This window comes from Anser anser, assembly GCF_964211835.1.
Source record: "Anser anser genome assembly, chromosome: 1".
In the NCBI taxonomy this organism is placed as follows: Eukaryota; Metazoa; Chordata; class Aves; order Anseriformes; family Anatidae; genus Anser; species Anser anser.
In genome coordinates, this window is record NC_139720.1 from 71,831,168 (window position 1) to 71,845,266 (window position 14,099).

General features: G+C 44.3%; 2 protein-coding genes across 2 annotated transcripts in view; both read left to right on the forward strand.

Annotated features, from left to right (window-relative positions):
* The first annotated feature begins 1,368 nt into the window (after positions 1-1,368).
* LOC310892380 (uncharacterized protein) overlaps positions 1,369-14,099 on the forward strand; it is a 36,371-nt gene continuing 23,640 nt past the window's right edge. Inside the window, exon 1 of the mRNA XM_083820070.1 lies at positions 1,369-2,761. Coding sequence (XP_083676196.1) covers positions 2,167-2,761 — 595 coding nt within the window. The 5' untranslated portion in view covers positions 1,369-2,166. The remainder of the gene's footprint in view (positions 2,762-14,099) is intronic.
* Positions 12,407-13,876, forward strand: GPR19 (G protein-coupled receptor 19). Its single transcript, XM_083820058.1, has one exon. It carries the CDS (start codon positions 12,422-12,424, stop codon positions 13,670-13,672), a length of 1,251 nt encoding a protein of 416 aa, XP_083676184.1. The 5' UTR covers positions 12,407-12,421; the 3' UTR covers positions 13,673-13,876.

The following is a 14,099-nucleotide window of genomic DNA, read 5'->3' on the forward strand; positions in this document are numbered from 1 at the left end:
AGCTAGTTTGTGGCCTAGCTTTCATTATGATTGCCATTCTCTAACTGGGGAAGGATGTATTGTAGTTGCATATGAAAAATCACATTCCCACCCCACACTTTGTAAAGTTATTGTCTTGGTTATAAAGATAGCTTTCACTGATCCAACCTCAGTACGATACTTTCTCCAAGAACTTTCCCAACCTCCTGATTCTGAGCTCAGGTGATTTTCTGAAAGTGATGTGGCATGTCTATTAAGGGCATCCTAGGTCTGCCTAGATATATTTAGTACTTTTCCAAATATTTGTCCAATTTCCCCTCAAATCCATGTGGAATTCTGCACCTGCAACACCCTTTGGCATAGAGTCCCACAGAGCCACACCTACACTTTGAGGTGAGTCCCATACTTTGAGGTGAGTCCCCCACACCTCCACCTTCTGTATGTTCTGAACCAGGTTCCTTCATTTGAAGACTCTTCCAACAAATTCTTGTGTTGGAAAAAGAATAGACAGTTCTGATTCACACTCTGCATGTCTCTCAAATTTTGTAGACTTCTATCAAATCTGCCCACAACTTACCCATTTCTAACCAGGCAAAACAGTCCTAGTCTATTCAAACCATTCTTTGTATAGGAACTATTCCATGTTTCTGACTTGACTCCATGATAGTTGCTCCAGTGCATACAATTTAGGTTAAAAATATGAAATAAAGGAAATATACCTCAGAAATTACTCAAAAACAACAACGAAACATGTTCATTTGAATGTTCGTCTTTGAAAGTAGCTTTCAACAGGTAACTGCACTTTTCCTCCACTGCCCTAGAAAGGTCTAATAAAAATTATAAAACTGTATTTGGGTTTCTCCACTGAAAAACGGGGGGGAAATGGGCCCAGACATTCTGATTTCTCTCTCTTTTTTTCTTCCCCTAATGAGTTTCAAAAAGAAGAAGAAGAGAAAAAAGACGTATAAGAAGAAGAAGTAGTAGTAGTAGAAGAAGTAGTAGAAGTAGTAGTAGTAGAAGAAGTAGTAGAAGAAGTAGTAGTAGAAGTAGTAGTAGTAGAAATATTAGTAGTAGAAGTAGGAGCAGTAAAGAAGAAGAAGAAGAAGAAGAAGAAGAAGAAGAAGAAGAAGAAGAAGAAGAAGAAGAAGAAGAAGAAGAAGAAGAAGAAGAAGAAGAAGCAGAAGCAGAAGAAGCAGAAGAAGAAGCAGAAGCAGAAGAAGCAGAAGAAGCAGAAGAAGCAGAAGAAGAAGAAGCAGAAGAAGCAGAAGAAGCAGAAGAAGCAGAAGCAGAAGCAGAAGCAGAAGCAGAAGCAGAAGCAGAAGCAGAAGAAGAAGAAGAAGAAGAAGAAGAAGAAGAAAAGAAGAAGAAGAGGAGGAGGAGGAGGAGGAGGAGGAGGAGGAGGAGGAAGAAGGGAAAAGGGAAAGGGAAAGGGAAAGGGAAAGGGAAAGGGAAAGGGAAAGGGAAAGGGAAAGGGAAAGGGAAAGGGAAAGGGAAAGGGAAAGGGAAAGGGAAAGGGAAAGGGAAAGGGAAAGGGAAAGGGAAAGGGAAAGGGAAAGGGAAATGTGCTTCTGCTTGTCAGTGACAGGGAAGAAAAGCCTCATGGCAGGTGGCTGGGTCTGTCTCCTTACAGACCCAGAGTGTTTTCTGAATCTCTGTCTAATAGGGACCTCATGTTCTCTTGCCTGGTTTCTCATGGCAGCCTGCTATTCACCCAAAATATTAGCACAATGAGAATTTAATAACTTATTGAATAATTATTATATATTATACAAAATGCTATAACTGTATGTATTACATTATTCAGAATTAACATGTTATTTTAGGGCAGCTTCCTGTGCACTCATTCCCCAGTCATACCGGTCTTGGTAAGAGTATAGATGGTAAAATTTAACACATGTTGAAGCAAAATGCTTGATATTTGACACTTTCTTTACACTTCATACATAAGTGAGGAGAAGGAGAAGGAGGAGGAGGAGGAGGAGAACGAGAAGGAGAAGGAGAAGGAGGAGGAGGAGGAGGAGGAGGAGGAGGAGGAAGAGGAGGAAGAGGAGGAGGAGGAGGAGGAGGAGGGGAATGAGGAACAGGAGAAAGAAGAAAAGAGCACGAATTCCCAGAGGAAGCTAATTGAATATTCCTTCCACCTCCTCCTCCTTCCTCCTCTCCGTTCCCTTCAGCTGCCAGGGTCCCATGGCGACGGCGGCGGCAGAAAAGCATCCCCGCCCGCAGCCGCGCCATAGCAACCCGGACGTCAGCGCCGGCAGCCAGCGCCGGCGGGGCAGAGCGGCGGGTCTCCCCCGGGGATCCCCCCCGCGTCCCCCCGGGCTGCCGCCCGCATCCTCCCGGGGCTGCCCCCGCGTCCCCCAGGGCCCCCGGCGGCCGGGGAGGGGCCGCGCGGAGCCCGCCCCGTCGGGAGGCGCGGCGCTGTCCGCGGTGCTGACGGCTCCGGACCCGACGGGGGGTCCGGGGGGCCCGGGGGAGGTTAGGGGGGCCTGGGAGGTCTGGGAGGCGGTATGCCTGAGCTGCCGCCCTCAGGATGCGTTAGCCGTGGCCGGGGACGGAATCAGCGGCAGTACCCCAAAAAACGTCGCTTTGCACCCACCCCGGTATCGAAGGAGAGATCTGCAAGATGCGCAGCCTGCAGAGCGTCTCCAGCATCTCCGCCAGAGCCCCGCAGGGGTGAAGGTGCTGCGCGGCTTCCAGCACCTCCTTCCCGGAGGTGCCCTCAGCACGGATCGCGACAGGAGGAGGAGAGCGGCGCCCCTGGGAGGATGCTCTGGAGCAGGTATGTGCGCTGAGAGCTGCCGTGCTGAGCGGTGCTGGGGCTGTAGGGATAGCTGCCTCTGCAAACACCCCCCATGCTGTCTTTCTCAGAGGTTCATTTTATGCGTGTTTATCTGCGTGCCTTTAAAATCGTTGGGTTTCTGCAAGGAGGGCTTGTTCTCCAGGACCAAATGCTCTGCAGGGCTCGGCTGTTAGGATGATTCTGCTGAAAGCCAAGGGGCAAGTAGAATTACTGCAGAATGAAGAGCTGCATTTCTACAGAAATCTGTGTTCTCTTCACCTACACTCAATATTTTTATTTTTAAATTATGGCACTTTTCCATTTATCCAGCTGGCTTCCAGCATGACAAACAGTATGTTTGTTCCACAGAGTTATGGAGAAGTAAAGCTGCCTTCTGCTTTCAAAAGGCCATTTGTGTGTATGAGGCAGGATTCACAGCCAATTCTTTCTGGCAGGGATTATGCTCAGTGTTTCTTGAAGATTGGCTGCTAAAGCCACTGTTAATCACTTAAACAAGTGGCTTGATTTGCAGAAAAAAATGTATGCCAACCAAGAGGCCTCCTTAAAAGCTATTCTTCACTTGGGTGTCTAAATATGGATTTTTGGAAGCTTGATTTGTGAGTTTATTTTAAACATCCTGGTCTCAGATGAGTCAGTAAGGGGAGAAATGTCTATACCTTCGATACATTTGGGGAGCTCTGCTCCTCAGCTCAAAGTAAGAGCTCACAGACTCTTACAGCCCCGCAGTTCTCCTGTGAAGTCTCTGTTTGCAAAGCTGTGCAGGGCAGTTTCCCCATCTGGCTCATGCTACGTAACCTCCACATGCATTTTTCATTTGCATCCCCAGCACGTATCCTCCCTCAGGTGTTTAAGTACTTAGAATGACCCCTGATTGGAGACCTTTCAACAAGACTATGCAGAATAACCCCTAGCAGCCTCAAGTAGGGCCTACTGCCCCTCCCCACCACAAACACAGCACTCTCAGCACCAAAACTTGATGCAGCACTTGTGTGTTTGGGATTTCTCCATTCCAGCACCTTCTATCACTCCCTAGACTTTCTCTCTAACAGGCTGCCAATATTGTGCATCTGGCACCCTGCCCAAGAAGAGATCTCCAGCTCGGGGATTATCAGCAGGCCAGCTTCTCGCTTCAGTGGCTTCTACTAGCATGCTTTTTTCCTACCTGAACCCAGCTCAGCTGGGACACCCCTTCCAGCAACCACCATCAGGCATATCCAGTCTAACTGTGGGCTTTGTGTAGCCTTCAGCTCCCTCTTGCTTCTCCAGCAAAGTCAGTATGGGCAGACCCTGAAATGCTGTCACTAATGGCCATGTCCTCTGACAGAGACCCATGGGAGCATTCTCCTACTGCTCATTCAGGTCTTCTGCTTCTCCTGTTCCTATCAGACAAGTCCTCCTGGAAGCATCTCCAGATCTCTGGCAACTTTATCTCTGGCATTACTATTAGCCACTGGTGCCACCCCACTCCCTGGCACTGTGTCTGGCACAGGTGGCCTGTATCGTGAGCACTAGGTCTGTGCTCCTGAAAAAGGTACGGAGCCATATGACAGGCAGCCTCTCATCCTGGCATCAATGTTTTTACCAGTGCAAAAATACTGTTACCATATGAACTGCCTGAGCACTGAGAAAGCAGCTTTCACAAGCTTTAATATCAAGAATTCATCTCCACATGAACTTTTCATATAGAAAAACAAACAAACTAACAAGCAAACAAAAACAAACCTTCAGCTTCTCCTAGGAAAACTGGCAGCAAGAGGTTGAGCTAAGCTGCTGTTGTTCTCACCAAAGCTGCTGGCACATTTTCCCTGTGGGGGAGAGGACACTTGGCAGGGAGAGGGTGAGAATTTTCAGGAGATGGGCAGAGAAATCAGCCAAGCGTGAGATCCACCACAGCTCATCTGTCAACACCCACCGTGACAAAACAGCCCGGTAAGCGCCGCGTTCCTCACATCAAGCAGAAGTGCATGCTGCATTGTGGGCAGGGCCCAGCATTGCCAAAAATGAATGTAAGCATGTGGGAGAGAGCACATATATTTTTTTTACCAATGAATCAGGAAAGAGTCCAACCTAGCAGTGTCCGAGGACAGACGCAGTCCCCACTAAGGCAGGCAAGCAGCCTACAGAAGTATATTTCAAGCTTTTCACACTCTCCTTGCCCTACTCCAGTAGGTGGAACCTATTTTGACAGTAAGGTTGGACACAAGGTCAGTTCCTCTTCTCCTCGATCCCACTTTTCATGCCCCCACAGTCACACTGTGCAAAGATCTTGGTTCTGCCATTATTTTTAGATCAGTGCTAATCTGAAGTGATGGCCTTGCTGAAGAGTTTTACAGCCATTTCCCGACTCTGCAGATGTTGATGCGGTGAGGGTGTGCATCCAGGTAGCAGTGAGCACAAATCTGTCTCATATTTTTCTGCTTTCTGTCCCTGAACCAGAGCATGATTTGGGGTATAAATGGAACCTGCAGTCACTGTAAAGGCTCCTTGCCTCTGCCAACACAGAGCAAATGTACTCTTAGGGCTTAGGTGCATGAATAAATTATTGTGGCCTAGCAACTTGCCTCAAGTTAACAGAGCTACAGCCATTGCCTGAGTGTCAATCTTAACCCTCTGTAAATACATGACAAAAATTCATCAACTTAACTGTAGCAAGAAGGCTTTTCTCCCAGAACCTTTAACATCACAATAAGCACGTCTTGCCATCACAAGTGATGGCGCTGTCCCTTAAGAAGAGTCAGCCAATGTGCAGTATCTTGTGGCTTACAGGTGTCTTTCAACCCTGAATGATCATTGAATCATGCCCCATGGATTTGCTTTGGGCCAAGACTCAGGCCTTGCGCTGAAGCTCTGCAGGCAGAAGATTTAATCCAGATGTGAAGTGACAGAACTAGAAGCAATATATGGGCCCTGTTCTTGGCCTGATGAGTTACAGCCTGGCTCACCAAGTGCTAAGCCTGGTTAGTCTCTTACTTCCCTCAAGCACACAGCAGAAAAACCTTGTTGAGATTCATGCTCATGCAGTCACTGAATACAACACATACTCTTTACGTGTGCTAGAACTTAAGAACATCTTCCTTTATTTGATTCTGTCCATATGTCCCGATCCCATGACCTCACCCTGCAGTGCAGGCTAGTCTCCTGGATGCTGATATAAGATGCAATAATGTACGTCAACCTATGTTGTCAGTTCTGTCCAGAAGCTTTTACCATACATCACGCTGTGGCCATACTGGCACTGGAAGCTTTGTACCTGAATCAGCCTATGCACACCTCCAGTCACGCTGTCTTTAGCTAACTATGCTGCATAACAGGAATCCCCACCAGCAAGGTAGAGCTAGGGTTGCAGGCAGCAATGTATTAAATACGGGTATGAATCTCATGAGATTTATTCTATTCAAAATGTCTTATTCTCCTGATAGAGGAGGGGCAGGTGTTCTCTACTGGAATGCAGACAGTGAGGAAGAAAACACAACCTCAAGAAACGTCCAGGTTTTGCTCAACCTCAAGAGATGTCTGGGTTTGTCTCAGAAGTGCAGGTGGGAATAGGAAAGGCTTTGTAACAGGAGCAGGGCAAAGAGCTGAGCACTTTTATGAGTACTAGACCAGAGACAAGAGCTGGCAGGGAATCTGCGTGCTTTCAAAAGCACGTGTAGCCACATTCCTACCCTGGAAGTGCAAGTATTAAATGGCCTCAATATGTATGCAGTGATCCCTGTATAGCAAGAAACAGTTACAGGTTAAAAGGCTCTGTGCTCTTCTATAAAAGTATTATTGCCCTGAGAGCCTGTGCACATAAGGTAGTTGATCTGAATTAAGGCAAAGATGAATGTCACCTTCTAGCATCTTGCACCCAGACAAAAGCACCCCATCCTGATTCAATTTGCTCTCGCTTCTCATGTTGATTAAACTCCTTTAGATGAAGCATTCCTCTTCCAGTCTAGCAGCTATTCCCAAGAGATTCTTCAAAGAGGGAAGTCTAGGGAGTAAAAGACCAACATAATGCTTTTGAAATAATTCGCTGGGCCACAGCGTGACCAGCATTTTGCAGTGAGGAGAGGATGCAGAGAAGTAAAATACGTTGGATAAAAAAGCCACTCTGTTAGTGCTAGGGTAAGTGATGTTGAATGGTCTTTCTCTAGCTACCTTTTTGATCCTAAAACACAGTAGTTGGCAAAAAGTATTTGTTCTTTTGATTAAACACTAAAAAAGCCATTTATTGCATTCCTTTGTGAATCTAATTAATTTTTACTGCTCCAAATTGCAATGCAAACTATACTTCTAGACAAGACAGTAAACATGTAAACACATAGTAACTACGCCATGTAGGCTTTGTACAACAGCAGAGTAGATACGGCAGTGGTTTTATGTCATTCTTGAAGCTCTTGTAGCTTTATGTCATACTTCTCTGAGTAACAGATCTGTTTTGGAGAGTTAGCAAGTATATGTTTCCTTTACTATAAACCCAAAGAGATATTTGTAAAGATCGTGTATTTGGGCCTTCAAATCACAAAGTCAGGCCCATAAAATGGGAACTGTGGCACCAGGAAATTATTGTTTGATGATTATGAATCATTTCATATATACTGTTTTTTTTCCATGTAAATGCATAAAATTCTGGGTTTTAAACAGAAATACAGGGAGTCTTCACATCAGTTTTAAGAGTTTTCTCACTCTATAATATTCAAAAGAATAAGTGAGAATTTTGGCACTGCTGCATCAGTGCAGACTCACAATTACTAGAAAGTATCATTTCATTCAGATCAGTATTATTTTGGTTTAAATGGAGAATCAAACAAAAATATTTTTAAAAATAAAAATGCAATTGGGCCTTACATATTTACTACACGTAATTTTTACTTTTTATCTGTCCAAAAACTGCTTATTGACCTGAAAGGCCAGGGGAGACTAAAGAGCTCGTCACCATTTTTTACAGATCTGATATTTGCAAGCTGGACAGCTCATTGACACTTAAATCATATTTCACTTAGCAATGCAACAAGTAGGGGCATGAAAACTGGAGAATCACCATCTAACAAGATAAAGAACCTCTATTTGTATGCTAGACCAACACAGAGCGATGCATACTCTGGACTTTTCACATTCACATTGCCATTAGGTGCATTATCCATAACGCAGAAGTTTAAATCTCCGCTACAGAAAACAGACTTTCCCACAGAAATAGAAATAAAAATAAAAAATGTGTAGGGTCATAGACAGAAAGGTTCTTAGTGTCAAATCAGGACATGATTCTGGTCTCAGTACCACCTAGGAAAAACAGGATTAAACCCACAGACAGAATAAATAACCTTTAGTATAAAAGTAAGTCAGCTTCTGGTCCATTAGAAGGAAAAAATAATAATGCAGGAATCTCAGATCATACTGGCTAATCAGACAACCTTTGCTTTGAGAGAGAGAGAGAGAAGGAAAGAAAAAAAGAAAAGGTTCCAGCACAAGCATACAGTCTCTGGTGAGCGGTGGCACACAGCAAGGCTTCTCCCATTCTGGTTTTACTCTCCCTGTTAGCAAAGCTCAGACACAAGATAGGTGGATACATTTCTTGACATTCTCCTTTCTCTGCAGTCACCTACCAGGTAGCTCTCCACACACGCCTCTGAGGATGTTACGTACGTTCCCTGCTAGGGCTGCTGAATTGCATGTTTGCATATAACTTGCATTCCCCAATAAGCAAATGTTGGGCTGACTTTTATGCAAAATGCAACAGAAAAAAAAAAAAAAAGTACTAATTGAGTGCTACAATTCTATAACTATATAGAGACTTCCACTACTCTTCAATATTGATCAAGAAATTTCATCTGGTTATTATTCTACTGAGTGTAATTTGTGCAGCAAGAAGCTGGCTATTTTTAGCCAGCAGATACTTTTGCATGGCAAGGGAAATCAAGGAAGAAAATTAGCCCATAATGCTTTTTTCTATCTGGTTAATAGGCTCCACATGTATTATTCTATTACATATAATTCTAACATGTAATTTAGCAGGTTGTGCTGTCAGTGCATCCTGCCACTCTGCCAAAGAAAGCAGCCCGAATCCCCCACAGGCAGATGACAAAGGCAGGATATATCCAGGGGAGCAGATCCACCTGATGGAAAGGGCAGAAAGGGAAGCAGGGACTGCTTCAGAAACCAGGACTCTTCTGCCAGGCAAAGCTACTAAGGAAATAATAAGGGAAGGCAGCTAAGGATGAGGGGGAAAGAAAGACCAGGTGTGGCAGCACGAGAAGGGGCAGGGCATCATGTGGAGGCTTAAATGCACACCTTCCCTTCCAGGTGGCTGACAACCCGACCACCACAGCACCCACTTCTGGGTCTCATTCCTGATGTCCGCAAGTGCTATTTTGAGAGGAGGGACTTGTGCAAGGTTCCATGTTTAATACTGAAACAAAACCGGCTGTTACTAGCCTCAGAGTGCTTCAGCTAAGTGTTCAGCTGAGCATGAACTGTTTTCAGTTCCCAGATATTGCCTGCACATGAAAGCCGCTAAATGAGGCAAACTGCTTTGGTAGCAGTGCTGGTGACTCACACATTGACCCATTTTCTGGTTCAAAGTCAGCAGCTGGGCACGGTGCGAGGTCGCTGCTGCAGGGGCAAAGATTTGGAAGAGAGACACCACGGGGTCCTGTCATAGACTGGCTGCCTCTGTGCAGAGTGGCTACATCTATGCAGATGTGCTGTGCTACTCTCAAATGCATCGTGCATTTTCAAGCATGCTGAATTTGTGCCTGCAGCATGGAGCTGATTGTACATCTAGTCTGTTCAAGTGAAGCACACAATGTTATATTAAGCTCAGCTAATGAACACAGGGTCTAAAAAGCTGGGGGAAAACATCTTCTCTAACCACATTAAACAGTTAGTACATCTTTTCCTCTTCCACATCTGACTGTATATTTGTATTGTGTTCTTGAAGATGATACAGAACAATGCAAGGAGCAAGATCCCAAATTCATCCAGTGCCTTTGTACCTCCAGGCTCCATTCTGAGTAGGCAGACAAGGAGAAAGCAGTTGGTGCAAAGCTAGATATAGGCAGAGCAAAAAACATCAGCAAAACACACACACAAAAAAAACCCACTACACACACTGCCCAGCAGCTGCATTACGGCACTTCCTCAGAAATCAAGAGGTCACTCTAGCATCCGTTCAAGTGAAAAACATTGTCTAGAAGGTAGGTGGATTACTGATCTTCTTAGCATTCATGATGATTTTGTAGTTAGCGATCAGAATCCATGTTGTGCTGCTTTGGAGGGGTAAGCACTGGGGGCTCCCAAGTTCAACTAATATAAATCTAATAGTGAGCAGTTTGGCAACTCAGAGAAGAATAATACCTTTAAACATAGATCTAATCTCTCTCTCTTTTTTTTTTTTTTTTTTGCCCTCATGCTCACAGACTTGTTGAATTTCACTAACCTGCCTCATAGCCATGAAGGCTATGAAAAAAATAAATTGCCAGGCAAGGCTATTTCTGTAAAGGTTATAAAAATGAAGACTGCAAGGATCTGGCATTGAAGGGAAAAGGAGAAAGGAGGTTATCACAAACTGAACCACCTACATTTAAAGAGGAAGGGGGTAAAAAGAAGGGATATTCAAGTCATTTGGTATTCTTCTCACCATTGCAAGCCAGCAGGTCATTTCAACAAGGGACGCCTAAATTCAGAAACCTTGTTCTCAGGGTGACAGAGGGAAATGCTGATATCAAGGGCACAGGTAACTAGCAAGGCAATGACATGCAGGGACAGTATACACAGTTCAGAATAGACTCTTTAAGGTATACAGTGTCCAGCTGTTGATGAAAATAGTATGGTGTGCATAGCACAGCTGAAATGCTATCTTAGCTCCTGATCCTGGTGCTGGCAGTGGGCCCCATTTACACAGCAAGGACACCAGCTGTGGGCCTTTGGGCTGTCCCTCACTCAGCCCTTGTCTTATTTAACACCCCAGTACCCCGATAGCACCCACTCAAGGCACAGCACAGTCACCCTCAGACTATTTCACTCAGCTCTCTCCATCCACCCCCAAGCATAAGCAGCCGCAAGCAAAGCTCTCCACACACCTTCCCTTTCCTGTCACTCAAGCTGTGTCCCCCAAGGCAGATCCACATGATGCACCTCCTGACCTCCACCATGCCCACCCCTCCATCCTCAGTGACCCTTCTGGAGAGTAAGGGAAGGAAGGGATCCTTCCTTCTTCTCCCATAGCAGGCCTGTGGAAATAGAAATATTTCTCTCTGGATCTATTCCAGAAAGCAGCATTTTCCTCACCATGGAAGAGATGAGGAAGATTCACCATGAGGGGGCCCTAACCAGCTTGGTACAAGTCTTTTCACTGTGCTGATCTTTCCTTTGCCTTTAAATCCAGATCTCTCATCTTCCAAAATTGTGTCCAGAACCAGGAAGATTCAGCTTCTCCTATTCAAGAAAACAGTAAGAACAAACTCCATTCAGACTGAGTGGGCTCAAAAGCATCTCAGCTAGTGAAGAACAAATTACCTTTGGGTAGAGTATGAACAGCACACAAGATGGGAAATACTTAGTATACTTAATACTTAGTGCTACAAAGATGGTGAAGGGTCTAGAGGTCAAGACATGTGAGGAGCAGCTGCAGTCCCTTGGTTTGTTCAGTCCAGAGCAGAGCAGGCTGAGGGGAGGCCTCATGGCCTCACAAGGGGAGCGGAGAGGCAGGCGCTGAGCTCTGCTCTCTGGGGACAGCGACAGGACGGGAGGGAACGGCATGGAGCTGGGATAGGGGAGGGTCAGGCTGGGTGTTAGGAAAAGGTTCTGCACCCAGAGGGTGGTCAGGCACTGGGACGGGCTTCCCAGGGCCGCGGTCACAGCACCAAGCCTGCTGGAGCTCAAGAAGCGTTTGGACAACACTGTCAGACATAGGGTCTGCTTTTTGGGTGGTCCTTTGGAGACCCAGGAGTTGGACTCAGCGATCCTAGTGGGTCCCTTCCAACACAGGATATTCTATGATTCCAGTATTTTTTATCATACTTTGCCACTTTTACAGTCATAGTCATGTAGTGACAGTGTATGTACTTCAATCTAAATACAGGGATGTTAACCCCAATGCTGCTAAAAAAAATCGATGAGAGCAGGATTTGGCTGTTAGCATCATGATCAATGAAGATGTAATTATTGTGAAAATATTACTCTCCTTTCTACCTCTCAGTATAAGAAACACCTCCTTTGTCCGACTACTTTAAAGATATATGTAAAGTCAAGTGAACAATGTCTGGTTTTGTTTTTGATTTTTGGTTGTTTGCTTACTTGTTTGTTTTTATAACTTCCACAACCAGGTAGTACAGCTCATTTCTGGAATCAACAGAGCATATTGCATTCACTGAGGTTGTGAATTTCACCAGCTTTGGTGAAACTGCACCTCAGTCTGTATCTGCAAGATGGACTTTATCTTTCAGAGGACAGAAATGCTCATCCTACTGTAGCTGGACCATTAATAAAAGTCTGTATGACACATAATGGCATCTGCTGTACCAGAAAATCTTATATTTCTGACCATTTCTCTGAAATCAGTGTATATTACCTAAAATTATCTTTCATTGATTTCACACACATTTATTAAATAAAACTTGTTGTCTTTTCTGTTTATGTAGAGCCTGAGCAAAGGACATGACTATGATGTTTGACCACAGTATGGATAACAACACTCCCTTTGTTTTCCCTACTTTCTTGCTCCTGCTGCAGAACAACAGCTACCCCGAGACCTTCATTCCTCCTGCTAGCCACGAGATGACAGAGTCACCCAAGGAACCCAGGTCAAGCAGGAACCATACCGTCTTGCAGTATGAACTGAGGCCAGGGGAAATCATAGCAGCCAGTATGGTTTTTGGAGTATTGTGGTTGCTTTCCATCTTCGGAAACTCTCTTGTTTGCTTAGTGATCCATAGGAGCAGGAGGACACAATCAACCACCAACTATTTTGTTGTCTCCATGGCTTGTGCAGACCTTCTCATCAGTGTTGGAAATGCACCATTTGTGCTACTTCAGTTTACTTCAGGCAGGTGGATGCTGGGGAATGTGATGTGCAAGCTCGTGAGGTATTTACAATATCTCACCCCTGGAGTCCAGATATACGTGCTCCTCTCCATATGTGTGGATCGATTCTACACTATTGTCTACCCCCTGAGCTTCAAAGTGTCAAGAGAGAAAGCCAAGAAAATGATTCTAGCATCTTGGATCTTTGATGCTGCATTTGCATCACCAGCTTTCTTTTTCTATGGCTCCAATGGGGATGACCATTGCAACTTCTTTCTCCCAAATTCTTGGGAAGGAGCCATCTACAGTATCATCCATCTCTTGGTGGTGTTTTTGATCCCATCCATCCTCATTATCCTATTCTATCAAAAGGTTATCAAGTACATTTGGAGAATAGGCACTGATGGCAGGACTGTCAGGAGGACAATGAATATTGTCCCAAGGACAAAAGTGAAAACCATCAAGATGTTTTTAATGTTAAATTTAGTGTTTCTCCTGTCGTGGCTCCCTTTTTATGTGGTACAGCTGTGGCACCCACAGGAAACAGACTACAGAAAGTGTTCCTTGGTTTTCATGGCTATCACATTGATCTCTTTCAGTTCTTCAGCTTCTAAGCCAACCCTGTACTCAGTGTATAATGCGAACTTCAGAAGAGGGATGAAAGAAACTTTTTGCATGTCCTCCATGAAATGCTACAGAAGTAATGCATATACCATCACTACCAGTTCAAGGATTGCAAAAAAAAATTATGTTGGGATCTCAGAAATCCCAGCACCAGCCAAAACTGTAACCAAAGACTCAATCTATGATTCATTTGACAGAGAAGCAAAAGAAAAAAAGCTTGCCTGGCCTATTCATTCAAATCCTCCAAATACATTTGTCTAATGGGCTTAATTGCTTTGAAAGGTGATTATGTACCACAAGAACAAAGAGCTTTATCTCCTTTTTGAACCAATGTAAATTTACATATTTTTAACATGACTTTTAGGGAGGAAAAAAAAAAGATATTTTATTAAATGCATTGATTTTTGATGTATCCAGTCTACTTAATTTCAGCTACATTCTGCTTTTGGAAGTACTCTCCCTGAATCATGAGCATATTTGCTTTTTTACAAAAAAAAAAAAAAATTCTTACATATATAATCACTGTTTATTAGCCACCATGTATAAATGTATAAATCCACACAAAGCCATCTATATTTTCTTTTGTTATATCCTTATGAATACCGTTGCACTGGGGTTTTCCTTGTTCAGACCTTGTGAAAAGGATTTCTGTATGCGGACAATGCTGGCATAATGTTAAAACTATTGA